Raw genomic sequence first — 13370 nt, 5'->3', positions numbered from 1 at the left:
CAGCAGAAGATCAAAGCAGTGGGAAGTTTGAACAGACGGGACTAGGGCATCATCTCACATGCTTGCGGGAGGAACTGACATCCGAGCTTTAGAAAAGATAGAGTCAGGGGTAGCTCTGGAATGTAGCAAGAAAGACAGATCTCCTTCCTTTGACCTGTGGCTGTCACAAAGACACAGGGCATGGCGTGAGCTTGCCTAGCATGCAGGTAGCCCCAGGTTCAAGCTGCAGCCTTGTTTTGTTTTACAGACCTGGCCTTTTTAGATGAGCTACTAGGAATATCTTTTATGGATAATGAACAAAAGACACACAGCATAGATTTGGCAGGAGTAGTTCCCCAGAAAAGGGAGATATTATCCATAACCAGAACCACCCCCCAATACAGTGGTCTCTTGGTATCTGGAGAGGACTATGGAATACTAAAAATCTGAAGATGCTGAAGTCTGTTCTATAAAATGCATATGGTTACATACATTTCTCCATATACTTTATTTCATCATTAGATTACTTATAAAATCATAATACAAATAAATGCTAAATAAATCTAGAATAATAAGGGGAAGATGCCTGTATGTGCTCAGCGCAGATGCAGTTTTCTTGTTTGAATAGTTTGCATCTGAGTTTAGTTGAATCCACAGCTGAAGAACCAGCGGATATGGAAGGCAGCTGTACCTTCTGCCTTCCTTTGAACTCTGGGCCTCTTGTAAATATCACTTATGGAGAATGTAGACTGGCACCACACCCGTGAGGCTGTCTCCAGCTCCACAGTTTCGGTTTTTGCACAGCTGAAGTGACACTGTCACCTGCATTTGGAGCAGTATCAGGTGACAGTGCCTCTGAGGGAACTGGCTTCCCAGAGAACCCCGCCCCCACCCAGGACGCGGCCTGCAGGGTTCGCTTCTCAGCCTGAGTGGCTTTTTCCTGAGTGACACTTTCCTACCTAACCTGACATTTGCCTCATTTCTTAAGCTGTTAAAATAATAAACAATTCAAGCTTTGGCTATTCTGAGTATGTTGATAAAAGAATTGATTCTGCTTTTAGATACGGATGAAAGACATAGCTGATGAGCTTTTACTGCAGCGGCGTGACAGGAAAATTGGAGTTTGGAAGGCAAGTAATTATATTCTCTCTCACATTAGTTCTACTCTGTCAAAGTAGCACACACATACATACACACACTCATACACACACTCATACTCACACACATTCTCACACACACACTCTCAAACACACTATCATATACGTATATCACACAATTTTCACATGCACACACTCACACTCTCATATATACTCTCACACATTCACATACATACACTCATACACAGTCATATACATACTCACACCCACATACACTTTCTCTCCAACACATACACACACACACACACACATACACACACACACACACACACACACACACACACACACACACACACACACACACACTTCTTGTTCCTGACCCTTACTGTCTAAACCTCTGACTAATGCCAGTTGTGTTCTGCTGGTAGATGGGACTTGGGGGAAAGCATGACTCTGTAGAGCTCCTGACCTCAACTGTGGAGCACGTGGTTGACTTTAAACATGCACTTTCCGCTTGAGGCCCTCGGTGTGTTCCCCAACACTAGGGTGGATGGACCCATGTACATCTGTTTAATTGTGCATGTCCTGGGTGTGTTGGACAAGTTATTCTCACAGTGGGTGGTAGTTTAGTATCAGGAGAGTGGATTACACAGAACAAACACGTTACATTGGCACAACTAGCAGGTTCAATCATCCTTCCCTACCCCGTACTTCACATCACAGCTGAGCTTGAAAGCAACTGTGGCAGCTGTAAGTTTAGAGATTGTTACAACCTCTGTAATGCCAGGCTTTAGTAGATGGCTTATTTTGCTTCTTAGCAAGTATGATGTGCACAGTCTTGTTAGCGAGTGTATAAGCTCCTGAGGATTTATCTTCTTGAGGTCATGTAAAAGGAGACCCAGGTGACCCCTCCAAAGTAGCGAGCAAAGATACAGGTTTATCCTCATATACTGGAGGAATGCGTTATCCATCGTGAAGCTGTCTTCTGTGGCTTCCTCTTGAAAGGAGGCACTCTTGAAAGGAGGCACTCTTGAAAGGTTTGTCTTTGTTATAGTTTTATTGAAATACTAAGTATAGTGAGCTTATAGTTTATATTACTGTGAATTATATTTTGCATTATTTTCTATTTATTTAAATTACAGGTTTTTGTTAAATGGCTAAGTTTTAGTATCTTAAGAAGCAGGTCTTAAAACAGTCTTTGTTGAGTGGATTTTAAATAAACATCCCACTTTAATCCATAGTTGTTCCTATTTATAGGGTTGTAATCTTAATATGGACCAGATGTTGAGAGTCTTGAGTTTTTGTCCAGAGAACATGGCATGTGCCTCACTACACAGTGATAGGCATCTGTGTCCCGTGTCTGGGTTAATGGCACCACCACTCACCCAGACTGCCCGGAGCTGCTGTCCCCTTTCAGCCCTTCTCTGTCCTGGCTGCCCCTCTCCAGGCGGAATCCATTACTCTTCCCTTGGTGTCCTGGGGCATTTCTTGCAAACTTCTCTCAAACATTTGTATGGATGGTCACATGTGATTTGTCTCGAGGAACTCATTTAGTCCTTGTCAGTAATGGCATTTCGTCATCGGTACAATTTGTATGTCCTTCTAAAACGTGGCCTTTAGAGTGATGCCTCCCTGTGTGACTGTCTGCTAGCATCAACTCCAGCAGATTCCGACAGGATTGAAATCTATTTTCAATATATAAATGTGGTAAATTTAATAAAAATCTATTCATGGTTTTTGAATCTGAGAGAATAAAAGAAGTTGAGTGTGTGACTTTAACTGGGCAAAATATTTTTAAAAGTTTATTTTAAAATTGCTACACTATAAAATGGATGTAGATGAAATACCTTTAAGCATTAGTAAAACATCATGGGTACATCTAGATTTTGTGATCTGTAAAGTAAATCTTCAGTCAGAATTTCATTATATAAAAAAAAAATCCCAGCACTCAGGAGGCAGAGGCAGGTGAAGCTCTGTGAAGTGAGGCCAGGCCGGGCTTCACAGGGAGTGCCCAGCTAGGGCTACACAGTGAGGCTGAGGAAAGAATTAGTAGTGGTCCCAGAGTGAAGTTCAGTGGGAGAGTGCTTGCCTTGCATGCATAAGGCCCTGGCTTCCATTCCTAACAGCACAACAATAATACATTTGATAAGTAACAATTGTGAATTACTATTATGAGTTATTCATTAGAATTCATAGTCTACTAAAGTGGCTTAAAAGCATGTCATATAAAAACGTGATCTTACTAGGGTAGAATCAGAGTAAATTTTCACCTTAAATTACAGAATTATTTGACTTTAGTTAAAAATATTATAATCCCAAGAATAAAATAAATAATTAAAAATGATGCAATCATGAGGTAAATCACAATGTAATTACACCTAGTCATAGCATTACGATTACGCTGTTCTCTTTTTTTCACTGGTCCCGAACTGTAATGGTTATTAAAATGTTTTAACAGTGTAGTTACATGTAAATCACTCAGTAATTTCTTCTTTCTGGTTTCTAAAACTAATGGAGCCATTAAAAAAAAGACAAAAGGCCGAGTGAGAGGGGAAAGCTGTCAGAGTCTATTATATCCACATCACAAATTTCAGTAGCCAAATCAAAAGAAATAGAAGTTGGTGGTTTTAGTCTAATTAACGACTTGATTGCTACTTTGGGGACATGTCTGATCTCCTGTATTGTTTGCACAGCCTGTGGCAAGTAAGTGGATATCTTCATCCTGTGAGATTATTGCTTTCCGTAAAGCATTATTGAATCCAGTCATTGCAAGGCAATTTCAACGATTTGTGGCCCTGAAAGGAGATTTATTGGAAAATGGAGTACTTTTTTGGCAAGAAGTACAGAAGTTTAAGGTATTGTATTGGAAACTGGAGAAAACCACTTTTGTTTGAAGAAATGGTGCAGTAAGATAGGAGATGCACATCTGTAGCTTATGAATTTGTATAATATATCCCAATATCACCAATTTCCTTCATGCTAATGTTTAAACATTGGCATACTTATTGTCCACTATCTAGAGACACCTCTTGCTATATAATGAAGAATAAGAATGAGCCCCCATGATAGTATTTGTGCTTTCAAGAACATGTAATATGGTCTAGTACATTTCTGAAGAGTGTTTTAACTACACCTCTCTATCTCATGCATCCATAAATGCACCACATACATTTTTCCTGGAGACATTCCTAATATATATCCATATGACAAAGACCTTTTTACAAGAATTCTTCCTAACCAAGTGTACAGTGATAATAACCAAAGATACTGGTGGACTGGCAGGGACAGGGAAGCTCTTCTGCTACAAACAGTGGCCACAGTCAGAGCCAAAGAAGAAAAAGGACAGGGCTTAGGTGCAGAGGCAGCTTAGTTTCGGGCTTGGAAGTCTTCATGGAATCATATAGAGTCTTTACCTTGGATGAGAGAAGGAGACTTTGTTTTGCTGTCTAGACATGCCAAGGGGTACCTAACCCAGACCCAAATACTTGCAGGTGTACAGGCTGATTTCCTAACAAGGAGCCTATTCTATCTCATTGCAAAAGTGTGGGAAAAGAATACATTTAATTGAGATAGTGATTTCTGTTGGCTCATAAGTTAAGTGTGTCTTGAATGAGTTGTTCAATGTGTAGCTGTTCAGTAAAATCCAAGTTTTCCTCAAGATACCATGAGCTTAGTTTTCTTGTTCTCTGTTTTAATATTTCTTCTGCAATATAGCTTCAAACTTGTGCTGATATTCTGCCTTTGGCCTTGTGGTGGTTTGAAGAAGAATGGCCCCCATAGGCTCATATATTTGAATGCTTAGTCATCAGGGAGTTACGCTACTTGAGAAGGATTAGGAGGTGTGTAGCTAGAGTTTTCCTGCCTGGCCCACAGTCAGGGCAAATCTCTCTCACCTGCCAGTCCCACAGCTGCTCAGACCTGACCAAGTAAACACAGAGACTTATATTGCTTACAAACTATATGGCCATGGCTTCTTGTTATCTACTTCTTCTATCTTGAATTAACCCATTTCTATTAATCTATAAGTTGCCACGTGGCTCGTGGCTTACCGGCATCTTCACATACTGCTTGTCCTGGTGGCGGCTGGCAGTGTCTCTCTCAGCCTTCCACCTCCCAGCTTTATTCTCCTCCTTGTCCCGCCTATACTTCCTGCCTAGCCACTGGCCAATCAGTGATTTATTTATTGACCAATCAGCAACACACTTGACATACAGACCATCCCACAGCAGAGTTGTGACCTGCTGGAGTAAGTATGGCCTTGTTGGAGGAAGTGTGTCACTGGGAGTGGGCTCCAAGGTTTCAAAAAACCCATGCCAGGCCCAGGGTCTACTCTTTCTCTCTGCCTGAGGATCAGGATGTAGCTCTCAGCTACTGTTCTAGTGTCTGCCTGCATGCTGCCATTTTCCACACCGTGATGATAATGGACTAAACCTCTGAAACTATAAGCAAGCTCCCAATTAAATAAGCAAGCTTTCTTTCATAAGAGTTGCTTTGCTCATGGTGTCTCTTTACAGCAGTAGAACACTGACTAAGACAGAAGTTGGTACCAGGAGTGGAGTATTGCTGTGATAGGCCTGACCATGCTGCTTGTTGGCTGAATGTAGACTTCTGAACTTTGGATTAGGAAAGTAGTTTAATGCTCTAAGCAAAGCTTAATGGCCATACTAGTGGGAGTATGGAAGGCAGTGGTGCTGAGAGTGACATGGACTGTGATGGCCCCATACAAGAGGTTTCAGAAGAGCAGAATATTAGCAAATGGCCTAAAGACAAGAATATGGCTACTTTCGGCCCTTGTCCAAAAAAATCTGCCTTAGACTAAATTGAAGAGTTTTGGATTGATGGCATTGGCAGAGGAGATTTCAAGACAGCGTAGTATTGACTGTGTCATGTAATTATTAGTGGCCAGTCTTATGCAGACTTATAATGAAAAGGAACACCAGGAAGTGTAACAGAGGCCTGACTTGTAAATTCCAGAGGGAAGTTTGAGAGTCACTTAAAGACTCAGGGTTGTTTGCTACTTTGAGTTGAGGATCTGTGGTTCTGGTCATCTGGGACTGAAGTGTCCACTGTGATTAACAAGAGATCAGAACCACTGAAGTGAAACCTTTGCTTTACTGGGACAATTGATGCTGGTCAACTGAAGCTAAGCAATTAGGGGTGATTAAAAAGAGACCAGCATCACTGAGGGAAAATTTTCTGGGAAATGTTTCCTCAGAGTTAGCACCCAGAAGCTCTGTTCTTGTGCTGGCAGCCAAACTTGGTAGTGTAAGAGTCACCCGGATGGTACTGGTTTTGAAGGCATGAAGGGGTCATAGAGAGCAGCTGAGGATTGGCACGGTGTGGCAGGGCTGGAGTCGCTGAAGAGAGCCTAAGAGAGGCTACTGGTGAAACTGCAGCCCATTTTCAACAGAAGACCCCAGCATTGTGGAGATGCCACTACCATGGGATGACCACCAAGAACAGCAACAGATATGGAGTGGAGCCAGATGGGACTTTGAAGACAAGCTGTGTGTGCTACAAGGAGCGGAGCTAGAGAAGTGACCCAAGCCTTTGAGGAGCTCAGAAGACCATGAGTGAATCCCAGATAACTGGATGTTGAGTTATTTACACTTTTGGAATTTGGTTTTGCTTTGTTCAGATTGTGACAGTGCCCTGTTCTTCCCTCTTGAAGTGAAAAAGTATTTATTTATTTTTGATTTGACAGGAGCCTACAGTTGAGAGACTTTGAATTTTAAAAGAGACTAGCTATTTTAAAGAGACTGGATTTTTAGGTGTTTCAATTTTTAAATACTGTGGGATATTTTATATTGTGATGTTCTTATTAATGTGAGATCTCGGGGATGAATATTGTCTTAGGGTTTTATTTCTGTGAAGAGACACCATGACCATGGCAACTCTTATAAAGAAAACATTTCATTGGAGTGGCTCCCTTACAGTTTCAGGGGTTCCGTCCATTATCATCATGGCGGGGACATGACAGCGTGCAGGCAGACATCGTGCCAGAACTGAAAGTCCTGTATCTTGCAGGTAACAGGAAGTCAACTGTCTCACTGGGCATGGCTTGAGCATATGCGAGACCTCAGAAACCCACCTCACTGTTGCCACACTTCCTCCGACAAAATCACACCTACTCCGACAAGACATTTTCTTTCAAACCACCATAAATATGAAAGGAAAAGCTTAGCACTGATGTGTTTGTGTGCCAAGTTGACAAGGGGTCGGTTGTGCTGACTAGTTTGATGTCAACTTGACACAAGCTAGAGTCACTAGAGATGAGGGAGCCTCTGTTGAGAAAATTCTCCAACAAGATCAGGCTGTGGGCAAGCCTGCAGGGCATTTCCTTAATTAGTGATTGATGGGGAAAGACCAACCACAGTGGGGGGGCCATCCCTGGGAGTCTGGCAGTCCTGGGTTCTGTAAGAAGCAGGCTGGGCAAGCCATGGGAAGCAAGCCAGTAAGTAGCACCCCTCCATGGCCTCTGCATCCATTCCTGCCCTGTTTGAGTACCTGCCCTGATTTCCTTCACTGTTGAACAGTAATGCTGAAGTGCAAGCCAAATAAACCCTTTCATCCACAAGCTGCTTTTTGGTCATGGTGTTTGGTCACAGCAATAGAAAACACTGAGACAAGCCTCTTGAGTGCTGGCATTATAAGTGTGTACTGCCACACCTTGCCAGCTGTGCAGTTAATAATTGTGCTCTGACTTTATATTACCATGACCAAAATACTTGAGAGAACAGCTTAGAGAGAGGAGGTACTTAATTTAGCTCATGGTTTCAGACACTCAGTCCATCATGCCCGATAGAATGTGGAAGAACAACCGTAGACACTGTGGCAGACAGGAAGCAGAGAAAGGGAAAACAGGAAGGAAAAAGACAGCGTAGGCCAGTGACAGGTCCCAGTGACCTGCTTCTTCCAGGTAGGCTCCATCCTCACCACCTCCCAGTGATGGCTTTATACTCTGGATCCACAAAGCATGTTCTCATGATCTAAGCACCTTTTACTAGGAAGGAGTGTCAGTTATGACCACGTTCTGATGAGGGGAACTTTAGCTCAGAGCAGGTGATGGTTGAGATGGAGGGATGGTAAGTTAGGAAGGTCTCAGTGGAAGTATTGATCTGTATTAGGTCTTGAGAGAGTGTGACAGTTGGAAGGCAGTCTACCTGGAGGTCTCATACTGGACTAACTCTTAGACAGCTTACTTTGAAAACTTGTTTGGAGGTCCGAGCAGAGGAGTACAACTAATCATATACTCTTGATGGAAGAATGGTCATCCTCTACCATGGACCATGCAGCTTTGGGAGAGACACATGGAGTCATCATGGAGGAATGGGACACCCACCTAGCCAGCTAGACCTGCCAAATCAACCCCGGCAGTCAATGGGGTAATAGATATCACAGTTAGATTGCCTTGACACCCACGACTTACTCTTATTGTTTCCCATCTGACAGGGATCATTTTAATGCTTGTCTTGTGATCATGGGTTTAGTATTCACAAGAATTCTGTGATATCAGGGGTGCTATAGTTAGCATTTTACAAGTGAGGATGCTAAAACAGGGAACAGCTAAGAAACGTCCAACATGAGATAGCTCATGAAGCAACAGGGGTGGAATTTCAACCAAGTCATCGTGTTTCTGGTGCCTCTGTTGTTAGTCACAAAGCTGTGCTGCAGCCTAGTAGTGACATTGGAAATGAGCAAAGAGACAGCTCCAGTAATCTTGGACAAATGGTGTTCTGGATTGTGAAAATTCAGAAAGAACCAAGTCTACAACAGGATATTGTGTACTTAATTGAGATGTTGATTCATCTCTACAGTCAATAAAAATCATTTAGGAGAATGATTCGTGATGTAAAATAATGTTTACCTATTGATTTCTCTAGAGCTAGTTACTGAGCAGTAATAGGACTTCATATGAAGTCTGTGTTCATGTGAATATCTGTAGAGAAAAAAATTGGGAGGATGTATTCTAATCTCTCAGGTTTGTTATTGACTCCACCCCTTGACAACAAGGGCTAAGCTGAATGCTAAGGATACAACAAAGACCAAGTAGTGTTCCCTTTCAGACTTACAGTATCTAAAGAGAGACAGATGAATGGGTGAACAAGACACATCCAAGGCCCAGGATGTTAGGGAAGAGGGTAAGATGGCATCTCTACTGACTGAAGGAGCCCCAGAAAGCTTACTAGAGGAAAGCATTCTTAACCCTAGTAATAGGTGAGAGTTAACAAGGCAAGAACCTTTAATCCCAGCACCCACGAGGCAGAGGCAGGTGGATCTCTGTGAGTTCCAGGCCAGCCTGGCCTACGAAGTGAGTTCCAGGACAGCCAGGGCTATATAGTAAGATCTTGTCTTGGAAAGAAAAAAAAAGAAATTGGGAAAAAATATCAGTTATGATTCTAAGTTCTATCCCATTAGTCAGAATTAATATTCTGTAACATTGCAAACTTGTTTTTACTTTACAAGTTTGTATTCCATAATTATAATCAAGTTCACCAAATAATTATATACTAATCCTACAAGTAATGGTAAATAGTGAATAGCTGGTAATATACCAAATTTATGCAGTGCAAATAGGCTTTTTTTGAGTTGATGCTAAGTTGAATAGACATGCTGTTTTTAATGAAATATTAATATCAAGCTTTTCTTCTACATAACATATGGTAAACCCTACACAAACTTTCACATGCCTGGTGCCAAGTTTCCTTTCTTTGATAGCCTAAAGCATCTCTTACAGTAACTGGTATCCCCCAAGTACTTACTCAGTGTTAGCTCATTTCTGGCCTAGAATTAGAAGTTTCCAAATTTGTTTGCTTTCAACTGATTTACAGAGCAAAAATCTTGACATAAAAATGCTGTAATTCAAGCCAAGCTATCTATTAAAAAATACTGTCTTCAACTATGACTTTAAAACTAGAACATTTTAATGTATTATCACTACTTTTAAAATCCTTCTAGAAGGAATAATATGATGATGTTATGGTTGAAACACGAAATGTCCCCCAGGGGCTCATGTGGCAGGTGGTGAATACTTGGTTGCCAGCTGGAGGCACTGTTTTGAGAAGTAGAGGTAGGACCTCGTAAGGATGGGTTACTAGGGCATGACCTTGAAGGACGTAGGCCTCAACCCTGGTCCCCTCCCTCCTGCTTCCTATCTGCCAAGAAGTGAAAAAACCCCGCCACATGTTCGGCCTACAGGAGGTTCTGCTTCACCGGCACCCAGAATCCACCTAGCCAAGGACTGGGGTCTTGAGCTATACACCAGATGGAGGACACCCCGCCCATATCAAAGTTGCTTTTCCTTGTATTTGTTCACAGTGATGTAAGAGCACCTCATACAGATGAAATGATTGGAGTATTATGGATCCTAAGTAATTGTAAGGACATTCTTGTTTAACAGCAACAGGCAGATTTTTGCTAGCTTCTTGTGACAACAGTCAGGATGGAAAGCTTTTTGTTTTTTGTTTTTGTTTTTTGAGACAGAGTTTCTCCGTGTAGCTTTGCACCGTACCTGGAACTCACTCTGTAGCCCAGGCTGGCCTCGAACTCATAGAGATCAAACTCATAGAGATTCGCCTGCCTCTGCCTCCCGAGTGCTGGGATTAAAGGTGTGTGCCACTACTGCCCAGCTCGGAAAGCTTTTATAACTAGCTGTAACTTGGTAAATGCAGATTCTCAGTGTTGTGCTAGGACTCCATCCCCGTTTTGAGCAATAGGCTTTCACATGTCTCCTGCAAGGAGACTGAGCAGTGCCCGGCATGTGGCAGGTACTAAACGGACAGTGTAGCTGTTAAGGAGTCACACCAGGCGTTAACACTGTCGCTGCTTCAGGAAACTAGTGACAGATTAAATGAAAGCAAGGCACGTGCACCAAAGTGACAGGCTCCCTGGGTCTAAAAGAAAGGATTTTTAAAGATAGTTCTGGCATGTCGCCGTGCCCTCACAAGCCCAAGGTAAGAGGTATAGACTGTAAAGTGCTCTGGAAACGCACTGATGGCGTCTGCTCTGTCTCTCTCCTCCTTATTCAGGATCTGTGCCACTCACATTGTGATGAGTCCATCATCCAGAAGAAGATCACGACCATCATCAACTGCTTCATCAACTCCTGTATCCCGCCGGCTTTGCAGATCGATATTCCAGTTGAGCAGGCCCAGAAGATAATTGAACACCGGAAGGAGCTGGGACCATATGTGTTCCGAGAGGCACAGGTAAGAGCTGAAGGCAGTGGCTGAGCATGTGTTAAATATACCAGCAGTCAACGTGTTCTTCAAAGCTTTTACATTACTCTTGTATGGCAAGATTTTAACCTCCCCAGTAATACTGGGGTTTGATCTCTTTAACGTAGATATCTTCTGCCTATACCACTAAAATATATAAAACTAGTAACTTACATACTGCGTTATTGATAATGTCATACATGAACTAAATAATAAACTTTGACTTTTCACAGTTACTGTTTTTATCTACAAATTGTAAAAATACTCCAGGTAACTCCTCCTTCCTTTCCCACTATTCATATTCCCTTTTAAAATATCTGCTACCACAAAAATGTGTAAAATATGTGTGCCTTAAAATGTGTATATTTTTAAAGATTGAAATATTCACGTAGCTCATAAAAAAGTGAGAGGAGATTTAAGTGCTCAACCAGCATAAAGTACATACACTCATGAGAGGAAACTCATGCCTCTTTTAACCTGCTCAAGTTACTTCTTTTTAAGATAAATAATAGAAAACATTGACTTGGTGGGCATAATTTATTTGCATTTTGAAAACCCTTTTAGTGATGTTGTTCCTAAAAAATGATTAAGAAAAATAAGTTATAATAGGGGTAACGAGGAAGGCCATGTCACAAACTAAGTGATATGAAACAGATTTGGAGTGTGATTGCCCTGGGGCATGGAAAAAGGCCATTATCCCTTAGCATTCATTTGTAAGCCAGCTGTATTCAAGTCCGCTAAGGAACTGAAAGTGGACTCACAATCCAAATTATGCATTAAGACAGGCAGAGGAGTGATTGAGGATGTGCAAGAGAGAAACAGAGAAAGAATGGCACCAACACTGCAGCATCTGCTAAGATCCGGGGACTTGGCCTGGCCTTGCAGGCCTGACACACCAGAACAAGACATGCTCCTCTGTGTCCGATCTCAGGTCGGAGCGTGGACGTCCAGAGCGGGACCCGTGTCCTCAGGCTTCCACTATCTGATTTCCTGAGGTGGAGTCAGAGAGGCACCTTAGGACATCTGAAAATACAGAGTCTTCATTTCAGGTCCTCTTTCCTTAAATCCGGAATTAGTTCTGTTTGCCGAGGGGCAGCTCTGAGATGCCAGCCTGAGATCTGGTAGCCGTCTTTATGTCCTTCCTCTCCTTCACTCCCGTAACCCCACATTCGATCAATCCTTAAAACTCAGTCCTTACCTCCCGTTGTGACATACTATCAGTTTTTCTTCACCCCCATACCACTTCAGATCTGCAGACCTCTCACCATTACCAAAGCTGTGGTCTCTGGGCTCTCTCCAACCAACACGCAGCAAGTGGAGCACTTTGTCTCAGAAGGGCGTGGGATCGTGCCAGCCTCTGCTGGAAATGCTTTGCTGTCTCCCGCTGCCCACAGAGCAAAGTCAGTGTGCTCCAGATCTATTGCCGCATCTCTTCCCACCCCATTCTCTCTCCCCCAGGGTCGCTGAAATGGCTGTGGTTCCATAAATGGACTTTTCCATCTTTAGTCCTGAGCTTCGTGCAGTACTCTTCTCTCCCTTGTGTTTGTCCCTGTCGTGAGACTTAAAACACGAAATCCAAAGGAGACTGTCAAGTCTGTGAGGACAGTGTTTCTTACTCATCTTTGTGGTCTAAATGTAGAGTAGGTATTTCTGACCACGTGGATGTGTGAGATTGTCATGACAGAAGAGTTTAAGGTCAGCTTAGAAATGAGAGCAAAGTTGAACCAAAGGGCTAGGTTACAAATTAGAAGCTGCTCTTCTATCCTTGCATCAGTTTAGCCCCTGTCTGTCCCCACACCACTGCCAGGCGCCCCTGAAGGTTTCCCGTCTGCTGGCAGTGAGCGAGACGGGCCTAGATACATTAAAATATCTTAGAATCTGGTCATTTTTAAGGTTCTGCAGGTACAGGAGACTATGTATTAATAACCAATATTAGCCTCAAACGTCTACTGCATTTTGGGGGATTATAGCATTTTTAATGCCTTCCATTGAAAGCTTGGGTCCTGGTAGGGTAACATTTACAAGAAAGAATGTCTCAGGTTTTACAGAGATAACTGAGAAGTAGGGTTAGTAGATG

The 13370-nt window shown here is 42.5% G+C and overlaps 1 protein-coding gene across 1 annotated transcript in view; it reads left to right on the top strand.

Moving 5' to 3' along the window:
* The window catches only part of Rgs22 (regulator of G protein signaling 22), a 137807-nt gene that overhangs the window by 116635 nt on the left and 7802 nt on the right, over positions 1 to 13370 (top strand). The window contains 3 exon segments of the mRNA XM_052747618.1: positions 1041 to 1109; positions 3770 to 3931; positions 11105 to 11284. Coding sequence (XP_052603578.1) covers positions 1041 to 1109; positions 3770 to 3931; positions 11105 to 11284 — 411 coding nt within the window.

Source organism: Peromyscus californicus, unplaced genomic scaffold (assembly GCF_007827085.1).
Source record: "Peromyscus californicus insignis strain IS unplaced genomic scaffold, ASM782708v3 Scaffold_20__1_contigs__length_68692818, whole genome shotgun sequence".
NCBI lineage: Eukaryota > Metazoa > Chordata > Mammalia > Rodentia > Cricetidae > Peromyscus > Peromyscus californicus.
Note: the sequence above shows the minus strand (reverse complement) of the source record. Positions and strands in the feature narration are given on the sequence as shown.